Source organism: Bacillus rossius, chromosome 8 (assembly GCF_032445375.1).
Source record: "Bacillus rossius redtenbacheri isolate Brsri chromosome 8, Brsri_v3, whole genome shotgun sequence".
Classification (NCBI taxonomy): Eukaryota; Metazoa; Arthropoda; class Insecta; order Phasmatodea; family Bacillidae; genus Bacillus; species Bacillus rossius.
The window spans coordinates 63,324,648-63,348,399 of record NC_086336.1 but is presented as its reverse complement, the minus strand read 5'-3'; the positions used below and the strand labels follow the sequence as shown (position 1 = coordinate 63,348,399).

At 41.6% G+C, this 23,752-nt stretch overlaps 1 protein-coding gene across 1 annotated transcript in view; it reads right to left on the bottom strand.

Annotated features, from left to right (window-relative positions):
- Positions 1–23,162, bottom strand: part of LOC134535335 (uncharacterized) — a 30,178-nt gene extending 7,016 nt beyond the window's left edge. Inside the window, exons 1-2 of the mRNA XM_063374406.1 lie at positions 23,099–23,162; positions 5,811–6,076 (exon numbers count right to left, since the gene is read on the bottom strand). Coding sequence (XP_063230476.1) covers positions 5,811–6,076; positions 23,099–23,103 — 271 coding nt within the window. The 5' untranslated portion in view covers positions 23,104–23,162. The remainder of the gene's footprint in view (positions 1–5,810; positions 6,077–23,098) is intronic.
- Between the last annotated feature and the right edge of the window lie 590 nt (positions 23,163–23,752).

The window sequence follows — 23,752 nt, the reverse complement described above, 5'->3', positions numbered from 1 at the left end:
GCTATCCAAGCCCATCACCTGTCTCCTTGTGGTCGCCTCAGACTTCGCCCCCACCACCACGTTCTACCGTACTTCAGCTCGTTGCTCTATCTAACCGCCATTTTTAGTGTTTCAAAACATTCGATAAATTTATTTTTAAAAGTATAGCCAGCCACGTTTATTTCACACCCCTAAAAAAAATCGGTACACCATACAAAGGTCTTAAACAACTAGTTTTTTTTCTTGTGTCTTTTTTTAACGGAGAATATTGTATTGTTTTCAGAAACACCCTCTTAACCAGAGAGAGTTGACTATTGCCATCTTAGATTCAGTCATCGCAGGTTATCCCTCTGCCCAAATAAAAAAAATATATAAATTCTAACTTTTCTCTCGTCAATTCAACGTTTATTGCCTTCTCTGTTTTCCTTTCACGACATTCTATTGCCTTAAGTCTGTCCGTAAGGACCTCGTAACGGTTTTACAGCTGAGCGCCATTTGACGTCGACTGTGATTGCGCGAAAGGGCGCCCGAGACAACGATGGTAATCGACCAACGACCGCACTAAACTACTGATTGAAGTCGAGCTGGAATGTTTACGCGCCAGCTCGGTGGCCCTAACGTCCAAGTGCCGGCGCCGGGGCAGGAAACTTCAACTCGTTACGGAACGCCGTAGCGCCACGCAATTGTATGCCAGGTTTGAAAGGCCAAATTTGAGCCAGACATTCGAGGTAGCAGTGCCTGAGAGTAATGAACATGCTTTTTAAAAACGGCTTAATTATTGTTGATTTATGCACAGGTAATTAAACGTTATTATTGAAATCAAGAACACCCTTTCTTTCTGAGTATATTATTGTGTTAAACGCCGTGGCTGTGTCATGGACACGGCCGTGTGTTGTACGTGAATACGTGTACGTAACAGGTAATATTTTCTATACAAAATATAAAATACGCTATTTTTGTTTTTAATTTTAACACCATATATATTCACTGCAACAATTTGCACTAATGTTTTATATACGCAATCGAAAGATTTTGACGAGAGCCGACGATTGAAACTCAAACGAACGTCGTAGCTTCTCCGAGTCAAAAGTTTTACTAAATGGAAATCTCGAAACGCAGCAAAATGACCTCAAAATGGCGGCTATTCCCCCTCCACCACGAGCAATGCGTCAGTCCTCACTTAGCGTAACTAATCCTTTGATCCTTTAGCTATCCATTGGTTTAATTAAATTTATGGATGGAGATAATAGATATGTAGCTGTAACACCAAACTGTATCCCCCCGATTTTGTTATCGTTCGGGTTTTTTGAATTGCCTCCCCACTACGGAAGCAAATTTAAAGACGTATTCACGTCAAAAAAATTTATGAATCTAAATCGGACTTGAAGAATTTTACCCTTTGAATGAACAATCGAGAATGTAATCTGGGTTCGGTATATTTTAGGGATCGGCCCAACACTGAACGAACCCCCTGGATCGTCACAGACCTGAGAGCAGGCCTGCACTCGAGGGCGTAGCGCCGCGGTGTCGGTACGCGAACGAGTCGGCGAGATCCGCGCTTGATGGCGGCTAAAGTCGCCTTCATTTGTTTGCTCCTCTCCCCTCGCAAGCCCCCGGGAGTCGCGCAGGGGTCTGCAAACCCCCACTCCTCCCTGGGGGGAGGGGGGAACACTTCTAGCCCCCCCCCCACCCCGGCATGAGTGAAAAAGGAGGGGGGGCACATTTCTCTCCGCAGCCAGCCGCGCCGGAGGGAAAGAGAATTTACGGCGGATTTTCCGAGTTACTGCGCCCATGAAATACTGCAAACTGGAGGGGGTCTTTTTTTTTTTGTTCGTAGCGCGGAATTCTCCCCTCCGACGCAGGAAATCAAACTCACGAGATTGTCAAAGAAGGGATCGCTGTGCGTGAAATGTGTGGCCGCGTTACTTACCAGCTCAGCGGACGACGACGCCACCGATTCGCTCGGTGAACATTAACCCTTGGTGTTCAGCTCGTTACCACTGGAAACTCTTTTATTCGTGTGATTTCACATTGCTGCCAACGAATGTAGTACTTTTGCTACGAGTGGGAAAACAAGTTCGTAAAAGATAACTCTATTAATTACATACTTTTTTTAAATTTATAAGCTACTTTTTACACTAATAATAAAATTACAACCTTTGAAATGTTTGCCCCCAAATTAATCTCTTTTGGTCCACAGTTTACTGTCCCTACTGCTCTTATCTTACCTCGCACCTCTGTCCCAACCCACTGCCTCGCACCACTCACAGGACAGTACCGATGCATCAGTCTCTACACACGAAACACATCGCTCATCATCCGCTTTCGCTCACCAAGAGTTTACTTGCCCTCTTCACTTCACTGCCTCAGAGGCTAACATCACCGATTTTATACCCCCAGCCATCCTTCTGGAATGTTCTGGCACCCCTTCGAAGTGTCGCGTCATCAGGTTCGACCTGACACCCGAAGCTTCCAGAACAATGGCGTTCTAGTTACGCCACTTTACGCAGGCCGGGCTCTGGGAGGCACTGGGGAATGGGTGGGGGGACGGGGTAGCGAGGCACAGCTGCTAACTGTACATATTACGCGTGTGGCAGTAATGGACCGCGCCCCACCCGCCTAGCCGCTGTTTGGTCTCGCCTCTAGTATACCTGTAACTCTATGTAGAAACCAATATTTTAGAAAATAATACCTCATAAACATTACAAGTATATTATCTTAAACTCTGCCGCAATAATTTTGTCAGTAAAAATATTTCCAAGTCACAACATTCAGCTGAAAAAGTAAATACTGGGTATTTCTTTCAATTTTTTTTTAATTTTTTTAATTAATGCTTTACCAACCGTATTTATAATATCACTCCAGTTGTTTAGCCATTTTATTTATATAAATTATTTTCATGCAAATTTAAAGTTAATTTTTTATCACGCCAAGTATGAATAACTTCTACCACGCGTAGATAAGTATAAGCATCCATTTTGTTTAACGTGTTTACCAGAATAGTAAAAGAAATATTAATACTTTGAATCAATACAGAACTTCTGTAAGGATTCATATCACACTGGTCAATGGACCTGGGAAATTATGCACACTGCCGATAGATGGTAGGCCTACTTAATGTTAAATACGATTCTGACAATTATTTTGTAATTTTCTTTTCTTTGCAACAGCCAAACCTATCATGTAACTAACTATAAGTTAGCTCCCTGGACTTAGTATGTGTATATATGTGGTTACCAAGTGATGTTATTTGCCCCGGAATATGTACATAGTTACAGTACCCCTTGCGTATATGTACCAAACAAATGTAAATTATTGTGTTATATACTACCATAAAGAAAACTGTTTCTTGTGCCATTAAAAAATTATTGCCTACAGATCTTACAAACTATGGTTTGGCTAAAAAGTTAATTTTGAATAACAGGTATAACTGATTCAGTTATTGAGTGATAACATGTAACTGAAACCATAAAAACACCTGAGAGGAAATGCAAGTTGCTGAAGTCGTCAAGATGGCGGACCCACGTGTAGCAAGATAAACCCGTATATAGTCACTTTCGTATACATTAGGGCGTATAACAAACGTATTGATGTGTCAAATGAAACTACCCCATATATATATACATATATATATATATATATATATATATATATATATATATATAGAGAGAGAGAGAGAGAGAGAACTAAAAAAATGTCATAGTAAAAAGAATTCTCAATATTTAAAATACGTAAGGAAATTGGCATTACAATGATAATAACACATATTCTCCTTTCAGTACGTCAAAGGGTTCGGTATGACAGCGGCAGAGCGCGCGCTAGTTGGCCTCAAGGGACGTGGTTCGATTCTGGTCAATTGAAAAGATTTTTTAATTTTTTTCAATATATTAATATAACGTAATAATAACATTTGAATATGTTCAACAGGATTAATGTTCGTATGTAGAAATTATTTCCAGACTAATTATCAGTCGTTAAAGCAAGTACAAATAATACAAACACATACGTAGTTTGATAGTACTTTGTGTTTAAAAATGTTTCATGTTAATATTTTAATGATTTTATATAAGTTTAACTTCTAACGAATGCGGAAACGTTATAGTGTTAACTTCTCGGTGAATTTTAACACGATGTGCAGTATTTTAATCGAATTCCCAGTCGAAAAACAGGTCCAAAGCCGGGGTTTAGGTTGTTTTTTTCGTCTTTTTTCGATTTAATCGGAGCCTTTCTGATAGTTCGAAATTTCCGTATGTTTCGTGCTGACATCTGTGCGTGATGGTGGCGAACAACGTTTACGATTCTAGCGTCGCATCCAGAAATTTAATTATTCTAAAAGGGAATAATTTTTTTTATTTATCAGGTTCAGGATTGTTTTAAAGGATTCTACGTAAATATAAGTTTATTTTTGCAAACATGAACGACACGAGAACACACGAATTTGCTCGTTAGCGAGGGTTGGATGTTAACACGTCAACGGCGATTACTGAAAAACTCGCTCACGTTTTTCTTCGTATTTACAGCCAGGGCGCGCGCACAGCCGGTAGGAGAGAGAGAGAGAGAGAGAGAGAGAGAGAGAGAGAGAGAGAGAGAGAGAGAGAAAGAGAGAGACAGTCCCACATTAGGTGGAGCCAGTCACACATCGGCGGTCTATTTCGGAGGAGAATGCTGGGAAACAGAGCCGCGCCGAGTAAACGCTCCGCCGAGACCTCTCCTCTGAACGAAGCTGCATAGCCGCGATGTTGCCGAGTGTAAATATTTGAACAGCGGGAGACCGGAGTGAGCTGCAAGCGAACCTGCTGTCGCCGTTCCGAACTGCAAGCGAGCCTGCGCTGTCGCCGTTCCGAACTGCAAGCGAGCCGTCGATGGGCGCTCTGGCCCTGACGGGCGAAACTGACGCACGTGCCATTGAACGCCGCCTCTTGCAAGAAGTGACAGGCAAGAAACCCTGCCACCTGGCTTGGCCACAAGCGACGTGAAAGCCTGACACTTGATTTGCAAACTGCTCAAGATATCAGAGCGGTGTCTCGTTACGGAAATCATTTAAGAATACGCTGAAGGCTTCTGAGTAGTTTTTTTTTTTGTACTTAATTTTTGAAACAGTATTTTTAGAAGAGTGATAATGGCTAAAATACTTATTTTCAGAATGATGTTTAGGCATAACACACCAGGTAGAGAATCTTGAAAGTACTCGAAAGACTTGTATCACACCTTTATCTTAATTTCTCCGCTATATATATATTTAGGGTCACCGCTCAGATCTCACAGTTGTCCTGTGTACGACGAGAAGACTGCGCGCCGGTCCAGAGGCGACACCACGCTATAAGCACCAGCCAGCTTCGCAATTATCATCTCGAACATGTAACTCTCTTATCCAGAGGATAACCCCCCACCCCCCACCAATAGGCGCCCGCCCGTCAGACAGCCAGGAAAGCCTCGCCGGCGGCGTAGCCGGCCCCAGACAGTCGGCTGTGCACTGAGAGAAAGGTTTGTTTGCCTCAACAAAATATTTGTATATTTGTTTATATGTGGCGAATTAAATATATTTTTTGTTAATTCAAACAAATATTTTGTTGTAGGGGAGATTCTGTTGACCCAACGAAATGATTTTTTTTCAACTCGTGTGTATATTTGGTTAGGTGTAACAAATAATTATTTTTGTCACTTACCGAGTTTGGTTAAACTAACAAAATATATTTTGTTCCACCAAGTAAATATTTGTTTGGCCATGTATAAACAAATTTTTTGTTCGATTCAAACAAACCATATTTCTCTGTGATGGAGGAGGAGGTACAGTGACCGCAGGACCCCGCACACGGACGAGAGAACCTCACCGGCGGCGAGCACGGTGGCGCAGCCGGCCGGCACGCCCAGCCCCAGGTTGACGTCGCCGCGCTCCTCGATGGCCGCCACGGTGCCCATGACGGCGCCCGAGATGCCGCACACCACCTGCAGCACGCGCAGCCGCAGCACCAGCGCGAAGGGGTACACGCGCCCCAGCAGCGCTGCGTCGCCGCAGTCCTCGGGCAGCGTGCAGGTCGTCGCGTGGTCGCTGGCCAGCGGCGTCTCCGAGTCGCGGTGGTGGTTCATCCTGCACACCCTGCAACAGCGACGTCTGGTGGCGGTTCATCCTGCACACCCTGCAACAGCGGCGTCTGGTGGTTCATCCTGCACACCCTGCAACAGCGACGTCTGGTGGCGGTTCATCCTGCACACCCTGCAACAGCGGCGTCTGGTGGTTCATCCTGCACACCCTGCAACAGCGGCGTCTGGTGGTTCATCCTGCACACCCTGCAACAGCGGCGTCTGGTGGCGGTTCATCCTGCACACCCTGCAACAGCGGCGTCTGGTGGTTCATCCTGCACACCCTGCAACAGCGGCGTCTGGTGGTTCATCCTGCACACCCTGCAACAGCGACGTCTGGTGGCGGTTCATCCTGCACACCCTGCAACAGCGGCGTCTGGTGGTTCATCCTGCACACCCTGCAACAGCGACGTCTGGTGGCGGTTCATCTTGCACACCCTGCAACAGCGGCGTCTGGTGGTTCATCCTGCACACCCTGCAACAGCGGCGTCTGGTGGTTCATCCTGCACACCCTGCAACAGCGACGTCTGGTGGCGGTTCATCCTGCACACCCTGCAACAGCGGCGTCTGGTGGTTCATCCTGCACACCCTGCAACAGCGACGTCTGGTGGCGGTTCATCCTGCACACCCTGCAACAGCGGCGTCTGGTGGTTCATCCTGCACACCCTGCAACAGCGACGTCTGGTGGCGGTTCATCCTGCACACCCTGCAACAGCGGCGTCTGGTGGTTCATCCTGCACACCCTGCAACAGCGGCGTCTGGTGGCGGTTCATCCTGCACACCCTGCAACAGCGGCGTCTGGTGGTTCATCCTGCACACCCTGCAACAGCGACGTCTGGTGGCGGTTCATCCTGCACACCCTGCAACAGCGGCGTCTGGTGGCGGTTCATCCTGCACACCCTGCAACAGCGACGTCAGGTGGTTCATCCTGCACACCCTGCAACAGCGACGTCAGGTGGTTCATCCTGCACACCCTGCAACAGCGACGTCAGGTGGTTCATCCTGCACACCCTGCAACAGCGGCGTCTGGTGGTTCATCCTGCACACCCTGCAACAGCGGCGTCTGGTGGTTCATCCTGCACACCCTGCAACAACCTCCAGCCGTGTCTGTCTCTAGCTGGCCTCCACGCGCGAGGGACAGAGAAGTAGTCGCTACCAGGAGGACCTGTGTCGCCCGCCCCCAAACAGAACACAACACACGCCTCACATTCCAACTGACCCAGGTTGAAATCTGGGTTTCCGTTAGTTGCTGAAATCACTCCAGAGAAATGCTTGAACTGGTCCTTATACTTTCCCAGTATCCATATTCCATTTATCCGTGTGTTGTCTTCCCGACGTCGACAAGATGTTAATACAAAACAAAACAAAATGAAAACAAAATAAGTGAGTGAAGTCTGAGTGTTCAGGAGGATTGTGCAAGAAGACTCTAACAGAGACACTGCTGAAGAAGTATCGTTTGGTAGGATTAAAGTCTTACTGAAGAAGCAGTATCTTGAATGTGTTATCCTCAACAACAACAAAAGTGCATAAGAAATGAAGGAGGCGTAGAACCTCTAAAGGTACTTCTAAAGGAAACTTAAAGGCGAAGAATGTTGAAAGGAACATGTGATGAAACAATAAAACCGTAGAGGAGCCACCCAGGGGTTTATGTCGGCTGGGGCTAGCACCGTGAAGTGCGGACAGAGTAAATGCATTTCGCAACTGGGAAGATCTCAAATGAACAGAAGGGAACAGAGGCTCTTAAGGGCGACTTCTGTCGGGACTGAGTCCTCACGTCGGATGTCAAATTGAGGCGGTGAGGTGATGTCGGAATAAAAATTAGACCTCTCTGAGCCTCCCGCCAGAATGTAACCCGAACTGTAGGGCGAGGAGAAAAAATCCCAACAGGAATTTGGATGCTGAACGTTTCTTTTCTTCCCTATAACAGACGAAGCGAAGCGTGCATATCAGTAATGCCGCACACCGCCATAAAAGCATAAAAAATAAAACGCCGAACTTTGTAAAAAAATATCATGTCAATAAAAGTTCCCGTTACAGACCACTGCCTCTAGTCATGAGGAAGATCGGGTTGGATCCCAACTTTGTGTTTGCCACCATCGGGTCGTAAACATGGACAGTTCTTTTCTTTGAGACTTCCTCCGATTCTGCCCCCCTTCCCCTTCGCCATGCACCATAACTTCCTGGATCGGTCCTGTTCGGAAACACACACTCGCTGGCGTGTTTGTCTGGACCGGTCGTCTTCGCCGCCAGCCATTTGAGGCCCGTCTACAACTGCCTTGTACTGAATTGTAGCCGAAGGGACACCTTATTGCCGATTGGACCACGTGACCCTCTGACGTCATGGGTGGTTTGTGCATTGGTCCGAATTACACTGGTCAACGTGAATTCCAGTTTAACTCTGAAATACAATAATTGCTTCATTATCGTAAAATCAATTAAGCGTGAATAACATCCATTTTCTACATTTGATGAGCGAACCTCTGGCTCCGCCACTGGATATACGCCATTATTACAAAACTTATAATGTAATGAATTTTTTTATGTATCTGTAAGTATTGTATTTTTAAAGAAAAATTTGTAAAGATAATTTTAGAAATATATATATATATTTTTTTTGGTATTTCATCAAGAGCATAATCTGAATATATTAAATTTTTAGTTCCAAGGAGACGTGTCTGAAAAACGCAATCAAGGTTTGAACCGTTTTGTCAATTCATTTTTTATGTAATTTAATATTAAATGACATAGGCTCTGTCGGAGCATAGGACATAATTTATTAATAGTAACCGATTGCTACAAATAATTTCTGCTGTAGGATAATGATTGGTGTTGTCATTGAATTATTATTATTATTTTTCTTTCAGAATGACCTGTAATGACCTTTGTCACGAGACCGCATGGTGTGACGTAGTTTCACTTTTTTTTAATCCATCGCCATATTGCCACGCCCAAAACAATGCGTAAATGGCACTAGACCACTTTTGATGGGGTTAGTTTCATTAAAAAAAAATAAAAATTAAAAAAATCATTTAAAACTGTTTTCACAATGAAAAACACTACTCATCAGCCAGTGTTTTGGGTGTTTAAGCAAACATGGCTCAGGTCATTATCTGAAGGAAATAAACTTCAGCTGGTTACAATGTAATCTTTGGTAATAATGTTTTTAATGGACAATATTCTATGGTCTTAGAGAAATTAGCATATAGTACAATTTAAAAAATAAACCCTATGATTAATATTTTGAATGTTAAGAAGGAAGAGCCTATGATGTACATTCTGTATTTCACATGCCCGAACAAGCCCGAATATCTACCTTCGGCCAACTTCGTCAGTTTTTTTTGTTTATTACTTTACAACATTGAGGATGGTTGGTTATGTTAGGTTAGTATAGCTACATTAAAAATACTATCAAATCATTTTAATGCCGCCGTTGGCCGAAGGTAGATATTCGGGCTTGTTCGGGTCTGTGCAATACAGAATGTACATCGTAGGCTCTTCCTTGTTAACAAGCCAGGTAGCATCTGTCTGGTGAACAGCGGGCTGCAGTGTTACTATGGTTACGACGCGCGCTAGAGGTCGCACGATGACGTAGCTGGAAGCCCTGCGTCGCCGCTAGGGCCGTCTCGGCGCCGTGCAACCGCGCCAACCACTCTCGGCACCATGTTCCTCGTTCGTCTAGTTTTCTGCGAATATTACGAAAAAAAATTACGAGAAAAGAAACAACCTAATTTTAACTAGAAATTCAATTAGTGATGGTCACCTTTCGATTTCAACTGGGTTTTCATGATTGTGTATTATAAAAAAAAAACTTTCAAAGATTTTTTTATTGCCTTCTGTGATGACGCGATTTCATACAGAATTTTTTATCTTTAGCAATTTAAAAAAACAACTGACCCAAGTATAATTCGTCAGAGAGGGGAAAAAAATAGATATCCTAAGACAAATTAGCAAAACTAACAGCTTGGCTTTAAAAATGTTGCTTGAAAGAATTTGATTTTCAAAATTTTCCGTGGCGGAGCTCCCAAACGTCTTTTTCTCTTGGGGGAGGGGGGTTCCCACGCCGCGCAGAAAGGCGCCTTCTTGTGAAGCCTGTATCACACGTCGGAAGGTTTCTTACAGGCTCCTCTAGAAGCTTCCAGCAAAACTGCCAGGCAAGCCTCCATGGCAGAAGATATGGGTGTTTCTACGGAAGAAACTATCACACGTAGAATCGTGAGTTGTGCATACCTAACTTGAGCGAATAGTTTTGTTGTGATTGTAAATACTCTTTGTATTGTATAAACATGGATGCATGTTTTTATCATAATGATGTAACTGCTTCTTCAACAGACCATATGTTCACCAAGTTTCAAATCAATTATCAACTTCGATCCATCGCAAAAAAAAAAAAATATTTTCCATTTTTAACACTAGGGGCATACTACCACTTCATTCTGATCGGATAAAAAAAATTTCACCTTCCACGAAAACTTCCACACGACCGATTACAAAAGCCAATGGCGGCTTCAGGATGACTTTTCGGGAGGGGCTATCGCACAAAGAAAGGTTGTAGTTGCAAAAAAAAATGAAAGTGGTCAGATATTGGCCTTGGAATATTATTTAAAAATTACTGGTTTCAAATACAGAACCTTAGTAGCTCCATGCAACTTTTGATGATATAAAAGTTTAACATATGAAATTAAATATTTAAGTAAACATAAATATACACTAATCAATAGAATTGGTCTCGAGAGGGGTATATCGTCCCCACCTCCCCCCTTCTGAGCCGCGCTTGACAAAATCATCCCTCTGCTAATATTTTCCCGCGGAACTGTCCACGCCAGCTGCCGCGGGAGTCCTTCCAAGGGGCCTTCCATCGTGTGGCAGGGGCTCGAGACGGCCCAGGGCGGAGTCCGGGGCTATTCCCCGAGTGCCGACCCCGTCTGCACGACCTCCCGGCCCCATTCCGGGGGCGCCCCAATCTCCCTCAATTCCTCGCGCGCCCTCTTCTCCGGGATTATCTCACGCGCGGGTGGGTCCCAGGTCTGCCAACCCATCGGCGCCGGTGCTTTTCGTTTCTATTCTGTTGTTCGTGCAGCCTTCTTTTGATAATATTCACGTTAAATATGAAAATGAATTTTAAACTTTTATCATCTCGTAACTTAATGTGCTGGTCAATACCTGCTTTAATTCACGATTTCCCATTAGGAAAACTTGCAAAGTGTTTATTGACATATATAATTACGCAATTCCAAATGTATTATAATAATTTCTTAGACATACGCCATTGCCGTTATGAATTGTTTGTCACAGGAAAAATTCAAAAATGAAAAAAAAAATGAAATAAAAATAAACCCACAAAAAACAAGCCTAGATAAGCTGATGTCAAACAGATAAACCCAACGATGAACCGAAACAGGTATTACGGACGACACAACGACGAAAGCACAGACGAACACATTCAAACTTAATTAAAATTTAGGCTTGTTTACTGTGGGTGTATTTATTTATTTTTTTCTCACTTTTCATTTATGTTTTTTTTTTCCACGACAAACAGTGCAAAACTGCAATGGCGTATGTACTATAAATTGTATTGAATCAAAATTCCACATTGCAAGAATCATTTAAAGAAAGTACGCAATTTCAACCGGAATTTGATTGTAAGCATTTATAAAACTGACCGGAGGATAATTTTTCAGGAAATAATATCAAAATTTCTTGAGATAAATCAGCAAAGCCATCGTCGAAATTCGAATGTTCAAATTTTCTGGGGAAGGGTCTCCCATAAAAGTCGTTAGCCCAGGGCACTCAGTCACTGCAAAGTATAGGACCGCTCTCCCTGGAGGCACACTGTTAGAAATGACAGTCAATTTGGGGACTTGTCAATAAAGAATCAACTTGAAGCAAACGTAGTGACAATCTAATATGACTGGATCTTTGTAGAAACTTCGCCTTTGAGTTTAGTATTTCGTTGTAAACAGAGTAAACGCATCGTGGAAGGGAAAAGAAGAAGGTTTTTGACTGTATATTCAACAAGATTTTGAATGTTTTGTTAGTACAATAAGAATATATTTGTTGATTCGTGTTAAAAATGAGCTAACTCAGTTCCGTATAATTTCGGAGATAAAACGTAATTTTACTAAGATCCTTGGATAATTTGTAACCAGCATTCTTCGTAAATTTAATATGAAAATTTTTTTGGCAGCGCACCCTAGAGCTGTGCTCGTTGAGGCGTTTCGCTCGCGGCTCATGTTCAGTTATGAGTCAGGCCTGGCCTCATGCAGACTCCACGCGCGATCCTGTTGCTGCTGCGATACTTCGGCAAGTGTTATCACTACCGCACGAATAGACACGCCAGCATCTCGCAGCGGCAGAGTCATCGAAGTCAGAATGATGCGATGTCTGTCTTGACACTTCCATTCCATCGGACCGCTGAAGTGGACAATTTATACCTCGATGATACATGGAGTTTTTTTTAATGTGCAGGTTAACATGTACTTACATTCTAGTGTACATCATACTTTATTTCTATGAAATAAATGTAATGTAAATTTTATTAAATATTATAAAATATTTTTTTCCATTAACATTATAATTATGGCGTAAAATTATTACCACACAAAAAATATTTTTAAAAATTTGCTTATAGTTAAAAATTAAATTATTTATATCTAAGGAATCCACAAAGTGTGACTGAAAGTTTTAAAATATGATTCCATAGATAAAGACGATTTTTTCCCACAGTTTATTACGGTTGGTTTTAATAGTTCTTAGACGAAGTTTTAATACTTCAAAAAAATCACGCACCATATACAATCAAGCAGCCCATAGAGTAAGTAAAGGAACTAATGGATACATGCGAAAGTAATATTGCTTACACGAACTAAGTGTGACAATGCCAAACAAACTATCGAATTTTTTCTTTAGATAAATTATGCTTATTGTTCACCATTCTTGATGTAATTTTAGTTGTTGTAATTCTTGTTGGTTTGCTGACTTTGGAAAGTGCCAATCTTCTTGTTTGTTATGTTTGTTGCATTTGTTTGCCCCATATCCTTGTTATTTTGTTTCAAATATATACGTTTTTTTTAATTCTAATAGGTAAGTATTATGTTTAGAGATTTTCTTAGGTTTTATTCATGTCGAATTTCCTTTATACGTTCGTTTTGTTGATTTGTGTTTCGTTGGAGAAATTTGTCATACATCTTCATTACGGATAAATGAAATTTTTGTCTTCAATAGTTGATCCCAACGGCGCTGTAGTATCATAATTCAGATATAAATGGACTTATTGTACTGTTCAATATAAGTAAAAAATAAATAAGAATGACAGGACAACGCAAGACTACAAAAACCAACAGAAAAAAAACAAAAAGATACTGACATCGGAAGCACCATACATCCTAGTGGTCAAACAAAAAGGCAAGAAATAAATATTAAAGAAAAACAAAAAACTAATTTTAAATACAGTAAACATGTATTTTTTTTACGAAGAAAGATGAATAACGGCCCAAACATTACGATAAAAAAAATATAAAAACAAAGTAAACAATGCACAATAACCGTAACACAAGGCAAAATAAAACACAAGGATACAACGGAAATAAAAAAACGAAGTAAAACAACACATCGGAATATACCACGCTGAGGCTTATGAAATTATTTTCACTCTTCGACGCACAGCGTTTGATTAGTTATTTCTCTAGCATTGGCGGTTTTTCAGCAAGGATGTACATACATACCAGTGTTTCAAGTGTAACCAGCCATGACTTGAATCTTGAAAAAAAAAAATCTTTCGGTCTTCACGTACGAACGAAACCACAGTTTGTTTTTAAATACAACTTATGTTTAAAAACTGTTTTCTAAAACAAAGCGACGACTGCTGTGTTCACCGCCGGTGACACAGGGTGACGTCACCGTGTCCACTGAGTGCCGACGGGTCGTTACCACAACGCCGAAATACCATAACGTCGAATGTCAAAATTGACCACAACGCCGACAGCTAGAAAACTTCTGTGTACCACAACGCCGAAATAACAACTGAATGAATTTGTGTGTGTTTTTTAAATGTACCTTAACGCCGAAATACCACAATCAGACCTAACCTTACCTAACCTAACCTAACCTAGCGTAATATAACCTAACTTAACCTAGCCTAACCTAGTCTAACCTAACCTAGTCTAACTTAACCTAGTCTAACCTAGTCCAACCTAACCTTTGTGGCAGTCCTGCAATGACATTTTTCGGCGTTGTGGTACACAGCACTTTTCTAGCTGTCGGCGTTGTGGTCAATTTGGCATTTCGGCGTTGTGGTGCGTCCCCAGTGCCGACGACTTGGAGGAGGGGGGAGGCAGTTGGTACCACATGTGGATGGGGAGGAGGAGGGGATGTGGATGGGGTTGGAGGAGGGGTTGTGGGAGGGGAGGGGGCAAAGGCGCGCTGGGGGAAAAAAGAACGAGGGGCCATCGACGTAGCGGAAGCGCGACAAATGACGGTGCATTCCCGCGGGGGTTGTCTGTTGGCGGAGCGGAGTTCGGGGAGGGGGAAGAGAGAGAGAGAGAGAGGAAGGATTCTGCGGCTCCTGTGCTCGTGGAGATGAGAGCTTCCTCGGAACTAGCCGATCTCTCATCGTTCCCTTTCTTCTTCTTTTTTTTTTTAATTGGTAGATGGCGAATACGTGTATGTATTTTATATCGCATAAAAAATATACAAGGAACATGAGGTCTAGACACTAATGTACGGTATGTTCATAAAAGAATGACCCAGTTTCAATGTTATGTTATAAAAGTTGAATTTAAACTATATACAACGTTATTTCAAAGAGATCTACGTTAAATTTGGTGTCCGAGGCCCAAATTTCGGATCATACGTGTATTTGTAACATGAGAACACACGAATTTGCTCATTACCGAGGTTAGAAGTTACACATTACTTGCGAGTACTCAAATACTCGCTCACATTTGTTTATAATTTTTTTTTTTCATTTATATATTGTTTAGTGGTAATTCTTCTAAAATTTAAATATTTGATGTTTTATAATATCTACTATTTTTAATTAAATTATTATTTCTCCTTCTTCGTATTCCACTCAATGAATTCGTTGGTTAATCTACATAAAAATACGACACTAATTTATCACTTTAAGAAGTTTAATATTTATTCGTATGTGGAACCCTCACAATAGTTTTAAAGCCAGGTATTTTTTTTTAGTAAATTATTCCATTCGAGTCTCTTTATCCACCCTGCACAAAAAACTTAACAATTTAACTTTGCCATCTAATAATGCAAAAAAAAAAAAAAATTATGCCACTCAAAAGGTTTACAAGTTTAACCGTGTTAAACGTAAAAATAAAGTTATGGCCTGGAACGGGTTAGTAAATTTATTGTGTGTTCTATTCAGCATTAAAAACAAAAGTTTTTGTAACGGTTGACACACTTTCAGTCCCTTGAATAGTGCAGATAACATATTTAAAATAACGTGAGCTGTTCACAGGAAGGAAACGCCCTGCAATAAAGTATACGTTTGCTGTTTGTGAATGAGGCAATCCATTAGCGGGTCTCGCGCCATGCTGTGTTTTGTTTCCGTGTACGTGTCAAGTACAGTTCCGACAAAAAGCCGGTTGAAGCAACGGCTGTCATAAATTAATTTACCACGAACTGTATCGTACTATTCGTCAGTGTAGTTCAACAGCCGCCCATTTGCGAGTTGTTGTAGAATACGCCCTTAGCACCTGTTATCACGACGGCGCTTGTACTATAGTCTGTTTCAAGCTTAGATTGCAGTTCAGAGCAAATAGCGAACACTATTTCCAGACTGATACTACATGGGTCTTACTTTGTGAATCATCGTTAAACATAAGTTTAAATTGATATATATATATTTTTAATTAGACTATTTCTTTAATTTTCTAAGTGTCTACTGACAGCATTTATTAGTCATTCTGACAGGAAAAAATAATTAAATGCCAAACATAAATTATGATTTCACGGAAGAAACTATATTTTACAGTCACTATTAGTAACAATACACTCCATGAAAGTATGTGCAATGCTAAAAAAGAGCCAGAATTCTTCAATTTAAATTATGTATAATAAAATCGTTAACAAAAATCAAGATGGCGTCTCCTTAGAAATTAAAAAAAATGTAAATTATCATATGATGCTCTTGATTAAATATACCAGGAAAATGTATTTCCACAATTCCCATTCCAAATTTTACCTTACAAAATTACAATTTTTCGATACATTAAACAATGTTTTTCATTACATTACAAAGTTGTGTCTCAAACATTTGCGCTCTATGGCGCGCAACTGTCAACAGATAACACCGAAACAAGGACAGAGCTAATAGCAGTAATCGTGCGTTGGAGAAAGGAATTAAATTCCCATTTAAATGCATACTGCAATCTAAGGATGAAATGCGCTGTAGGTAGCCCACGCTACGAGAAACATGCTGGCAGTATACTTCACTGGATTTTTCTCTATGTTGCTTCTGAAGTAATGCTCATATGTAGGTGGAAAACTTCAATATATTTTTTTCTTCGTAATTTTATATGGCAGAAGAGCAAACTTGTGTCATTTACTGGCAATTCTCAATAAGTTTCATGCTACATTCAAATGTGTAGAGTAAACACATAAAAAAAAGTTTACTGAGTGATCACTACGAAGAATAAAAAATTTTTTTAAGCATACATGTTCTCTGGCTCATTTTAACAAATAGTGGCTGTGTGTAGTATATCAATAAACATAGAAATTTTCAAACGCTTAATATTTTATGAACGCACGCATAGTAAAATATAAAACATCTTATTAAAATGGAAAGTTATGGCAGTTGGTATTCTGTTAAACGTATAAGAATGCACAGTTAATGCCGAGTTGATATGAAGTTGTGATTGACATTGACTGCGAATTAGTTAAACCTGATGCATCGAACGTCATTTTTATTTTATTTTAATCTTTCTAAGACTTGCTGATTCGTAGTATTTTGGACGGTTGTAAACTTCGAGAGTACGCGCTGATGCATACTTTCGCATGTTGCAGTCCGTCGATGATGCGAGGCTATGCCGAAACACGCAATGTTGTATATGACGTGTAACTGTATAACATCTCCCCCTTCTCGCCGCTGCACTGGGTCAGAAAGGTTCCTGTTCGTCTCGTCAGAGTGAGCAGCTAGTGAGATCCGGGAAGCACTGCTCCCAAGGTTCGGAACAGTCCGTTCCGTGGCCCGAATAGTTCCGAAGTTTCCCGAAGTTCGCCGCTCGCTCGTGTAACTTTGGCAGCGCGTAGTATAGGATAAAACAACCGTTAAAAATAGTTTACAGCATTAAAAAAAAATGTCGTTAATACAGCCGAACCGACCATTATCTCGATATCAAAATAAATAATATTTACACCTAATATAATCGCTCGTTAAAATGGTTAACTACCGACATTTTTTTTTCTTTCAGAAATGATTTTTTTCATAATTACATATGTACCTATTAACCATTCAACATGAAACTTCTAATCAAATACAGTACATGTGCTGTGCATGTAGTTTAAAATAACAACCTTGACGTATTCGCGAACATGCAGCGACGTGGCGCGTGCCGCGAGTGTAATCGGTGGCCTCGGGAGCTGGAGAACGGCCAGAACTCTCGGCGGCCAATGTCAGCGCCGCGGCAAATATAGCCGGCGCTAAAAGCGAGCTGCTTGGCGCGTCATTGCGGCGTTCACCAGTCGCTCGCTCCCTGCACTCAGCACGTCTGCTGCTGCTCGTTCGTCACACTCGCCACGACTGCTGGCTGCTCGTTCGTCACACTCGCCACGACTTCTCGCCGCTCGTTCGTCACACTCGCCACCACTGCTCTCTGTTCGTTCGTCACACTCGCCACACCTGCTCTCTGCTCGTTCGTCACACTCGCCCCGACTGCTCGCCGCTCGTTCGTCACACTCGCCACGCCTGCTCTCTGCTCGTTCGTCACACTCGCCACGACTGCTCTCTGCTCGTTCATCACACTCGCCATGACTGCTCGCCGCTAGTTCGTCACATTCGCCACGACTGCTCGCTGCTAGTTCGTCACACTTGCCACGACATCTCGCTACTCGTTCGTCACACTCGCCACGACTGCTCGCCACTCGTTCGTCACACTCGCCACGACTGCTCGCTGCTCGTCGTCACACTCGCCACGACTGCTCGCCGCTCGTTCGTCACACTCGCCACTACTGCTCGCCACTCGTTCGTCACACTTGCCACGACTGCTCGCTGCTCGTTCGTCACACTCGCCACGACTGCTTGCCGCTCGTTTGTCACACTCGCCACGACTGCTCGCCGCTCGTTCGTCACACTCGCCACTACTGCTCGCCACTCGTTCGTCACACTTTCCACGACTGCTCGCTGCTCGTTCGTCACACTCGCCACGACTGTTCGCCATTCGTTCGTCACACTCACCACGACTGCTCGTCACTCGTTTGTCACACTTGCTTCCTTTCTCGTTGCTCAGAGCTGAGGGAAACTTTCTGTGGGCCTCTGTCTCTCAGCCTTGCGCCGTGCTCTGTGCTTTGAAAGTGATTTTGAAAATGGTAGTCAATGAAAATTTATCAGTAATTAATTGGAATTAATTCATATATTTTAAATTCTTACTAGAATTGTTTACATTACAAATAAATTTACGTAGTGGTTGTGGTGAAGATTTTTTTAAATTTATTAACATTTTTCAACAAAATTAATGTCTGACAAAACAATACATACTTTGTATAAATACATACTGTGTTTGTACAGTACATGCTGTATTTGTACCAAACGTAATATGTATGATGCATAATATAATATTATGATTACAATTCTTCATGTTTTGTTTTGTAGGGATTTATTTATTTTATTTTTTTGTTGCCTCGTGCTAGGTGTGAGAAACGTCACATCAGGATTGTTTTCATTCGCAGCCTAATTGCTTGAATTTGTATTTATGTATTGTTAGAGTTATTCTCTCACTGTGAGTAGTTTTTCGAGTTGGTTATGTCGTACATAAGCCTCTGGTCGACTTTTATATATTATTTCACATGACACCAAATACAGGAGTGGTGTTCCGTACTTTTCAACGCAACAGCCGCAGCTCGCAGTAGCGGCCCTGGACTCTGCGAGGCCCTGGGACTTTTACTTTCATGGATGCCTTTCCCCCGGCGAATTTTTAAAAATTGTCTCTTTCAAACCAAACGGTCAAGCGAAACGGGAACTTAAATTTCGACTATGGTTCTGCTAATTTACATGTCTTACGATTAATTATCTTCGGGTTAAGTTTGATAAATTGTCACGATTAAATTCCTGTATAATCGCGTGATTATACGTAGTAATAAAAAAAATTATTATTTTTTTCTAATACAAAATCATGAATTGCAATGTGTATTGACCAGCACTTTAACTTACACGCAATAGGAATTTTGATTTTCTTTTTCTCATTATTGTCCTTAGTCCAAACAAAATTGTGGACAAGCAGGTAAAATAAAAACGAAGAACATCGATGCGTGTGTTCACTCGGCGGCCAGAGAGGACCTGGGCATGTCTTAGGTCCCGGAAACACGCGCCATCCCGGCAGTATAATGCTGTTCGAGTGTTATTTCCGTCAGTATCAACACCACAACTCATTTGCATTCGATTTTCTCCAGCACTGTTGTTTCCATCAGATGTTCACTATGAGCAAAGGCAGCCCACACACCATCAGTCCGACGCCCACTTCGGACTACTCCATTTCGATTGAACTGAGGCCCTCTGCACACACGATCAGCCCAGGTTCTCAGTGGAATCCAAGATGGCGTACATTATGTCATATATCAAAATGACAGGATAAGAAATGGCGGCTGAGGTTAAGGTCGAAGTCAGTACCTCTGACGAGGCTTTTGAGGAAAATTGCCCCTCCGGGAAATTTGCCCTACAGATTTTTTGAGGAAAAAATGGAACATTTTTGGAAAAGTGGGAATATTTTCCTCGAAATAAGGAAATTTCTAGGAATTCTAAGGAAATTTGTTGACTGACAGATCCGACTGAACAGAAGTCTTCCCCACACACGCGATCAGAATTGGTGTTGCTGCTGGTGTTGGATGTGTCGTCCCATAGTAGAACACGGAAGAGACTTTGAAAGTGGCATTCGCGGTTGTACTTTTAGTTGGAAAAGGAAAAAAAAGCCAAAGAGTATAAACAAAGATGTCTGTCACTACACTCAATGATGGACTGATGGACTGACGGTTTGGATTGGCGAGGCGCTGTTCCCAAACAAATCAGTTCGGACTTAGGGCTCTAGAGTCCACAGTCCGATTTGATGGGAAGCTATCATCAGTTCCGACTGACCAGTACACCGTCCTTGTTTACGCGGCAGTTCCGACTGTTAAGTTCCGAACTGTCAGGTCGGACTGATCATGTGTGGGGAGCGTCAGAATTCTCGCAAGTGTGCGAAATTTTACGCCCATTTAATTGCACTTGGTGAACATTTATTGAAATTATTTGTGAAACAACAGATGTTTGAAGTAAAAATTTTACAAATCTAGTCCTTAAATAACAGCAATGTCGCGAAAGTTAAATAAAATTCACATGACGTGTAAGACCCGGCCTTGTGTGAACACTCGACGACGCACTGCATCATTGTTACTGACTGTCGACGTCATTTGTTTGTTTCAGCAGTTACGAAAACTTATAATAAGAGACCGGAAATATTCGCGGGTTCAATGACCTCCAGGATAGACTCCAATATCCTCTACACACTCGGGCAAATGCCAACTGTTCATTGGCTGCTGACTTGTGAGTCGTCTCCACTGGGTGGCCTGTGATTCGACACTTCTATGAGTGAGGGTCTCTAATTGGCCCTCAGTCCTCCAGATTAACAGTGAACCAATGACAGAAGCAGCACTAAGGTATAATTATTTGAATTTTAGCATAACACGAAATGAACCCGCGAATTTTTCAGGTCTCTAAATTATAATCAATGTTCAAAATTTGACGTCAGACAACTTGAAAAGTTTTAAAATTATAACCTATCAAGTCAAAGGTGGAAGTATAAAAATGCAAACCACCAATCAGAACGACGAACTGATGTACAGAAGAAAAGATGGCTCAGTCTGTTCTAAGAGTCGTTTGTTGTCCAGTGACCTTGTAAGGACAGGGAGTTCTTTCATCCGGCGTGTATTTCGCCTCTGTGATCGACAAGCGTAGATAATTTTCTTTGACGTGATAACTTCAAAGATCGATGGGGGAAAAAATTAAAGAAATGGGACGTGTCGGTAAGTTTTTTTTTACTTCATAAAATTTCAAACGCCTGCATTGAGTTAACTTGAGGAATTTCACAAACACTCAAGGTTATCGGTCTTCTTCTTACTGAACTTTTTATATATATATTTGCAGAGTTTCATGTTATAGTTTTATTGGTGACCATCATCAAGAGTAAAAATTGTTTTATTCTTCACACTCGAATTAATGGATATGCCTAGTCTGTACCAATTACAGAAAACCTGTACGACAATAGCGTACGCCATGAAAAGCTTTTGATTGGTTTCATTCATTTTTTAATCTTTAAAACAGTTTACGAAAGTATAAAAAAATATCCTAGATGAAAGGATCCGTCCAACATAGTTATCCTTATTTGTACAAAATAAAAATAATTCTAACAATAATATCGACAGTTGATCATGAAACCTAATTTGAGCCCCTTCTGAAGCGTCTGAATTCAATAATGATGTGCACCAGTTCTATAAATTTAGTGTCTGAAGACGCTACGCACCTCATTCATTAACAAGTGAAACTCAGATATTTTACGTCGCAATAACCGAATCCTAACCAGTTAAGTCCATCTCTTAAATAGATTATCACACACACGAGGAGCCAATATAATGTGTAAGGCTTATATGAAGAGATCGGAAAAATTTGTGGATTTCTTTTCGCGATAGACTAAAATCCAAACTCGTTCACCTCCATGCTGCTTCAGTGATTGGACCACAGATTACCTGAAAGATTAAAAGCCAATGAAAAGCCCTCGGCATAAGAATCAGCGAATCACAATCATTCCAGTTGACAGGTTTTCACGGATTAGTAGCCAATGAGAAGATGTAATCTGCACTAGTACATAGAGTATCGTGGAGTCTATCCTAGAGGTCACTGAACCCCAGAATTTTTCCAGTTCCTACTTATTTGTGTTGTCGGTTATTTAGTCTTATTGCCATTATTATCAATGAGCTTTACGGTTGAATTTATCACGATAGGTTCTCTTGCATTTTATGTTTGTCTCAAATTTTCTCTATAGAATTCACAAAAAAATTACTAACAGATACGGACTGCAATATCGCGGTTTCAGTAATCCTTAGAATAGAGATGTACTTGTGCAAATTTCACATCCTCATCGACTACTAATTCCGTGACACCTGTCAACTGGAATGCTTGTGATTCTCTGTTTCTTTTGTTTAGGGCTTTTTTTCACTGGCTTGAAGAATCTTCCAGGTGAACTGTGGTCCAATCACCGAAGCAGCACGGAGGTGAACTAGTTTGAATTCTAGACCAGCGGTTCCCAAACGATGGGTCGCGACCCACTAGTGGGTCGCGACTCGATCCTGAAACTATCGAATAAACCATCAGAAAAGATAATAAAAATCAAAACAAATCGAATTGTGTGGAAACACATATCTATTGTTAATTAAATAACTGCTTTGCTAGAAAGAGCTTATATTTTGTCAACAATGTTCAAATCAGAACACAAATTGTTTATCAATAATCAATCGGTATCTTAAAAAAAAGCATATATATACATACATATGCAATATTTGATGGTAAATTATATATACATAAGGAAGGGATACGATACAAATAAAGTTTTTTTACTCCAGCATGGACCCATAGACCGGGGATGTATTCCTATAAGGAAAGGTGGGTCGCCAGCTGAAAAAGTTTGGGAACCACTGTTCTAGACTATCGCGAAGTGACTCCGCGAATATATTTATTTCCCCCGGTCTCTATTGTAAGCGGTAAACTGACGTGAGAGTGACTATGGTGATGAAGGCAGCAGCTAGGTGGGAAAGCTAAGGCGTGGAGTGTGGCGGCACTCACCCCATGACGCAGTACCTGGCCTGGCTCCAGGCGACGCACGTGTCCTTAGCACGTCCTACCCCTGACCGACTTCACGACACACTGGCAGCCCGTGCCTCCCCGCTGGTCCGCCACGCATCCCCTCCCCTCCACACGCCATACCTCCCCCTCACTCGCTTCCCCCTCCACAACGGAGCACGGCGCTGGCACAGAGCAGGAGCCTCGACAGAGCGCCAACTGAACAGGCGGAGTATGACAGCCAAAAAAAAAAAAAAAAATTGGTTGTCTGTAAAGTCGGTTTACGGACGATAGTTTAACGAGACAACGTCATAACAAAACATTGATGAAATGATTGCATACTTTTATGAATAAAATTGAATCATTTGAATTATCACTATTTTGTATGGATACAAAGAAGGAGTGAAATGAAAACAACAATTTAATTGATAAATTTACTTTTATTTGCACTCATTAATTCAAATATGTTTATTACTTTAACGAAGAGATTATTTTAACTAGTATAACTTTTATACGTGTTTGCTATTTAACTTCTTCCAATCTGTGTTATTCTGTTAAGGATAGGACGATGATAGGATAAGTAGGAAACGAATGGGAGTGTTTCAAGTTTAACGTGCCTCGAAAAAGTCAAATCGATGGTTGTTCCAATCGAGTGGA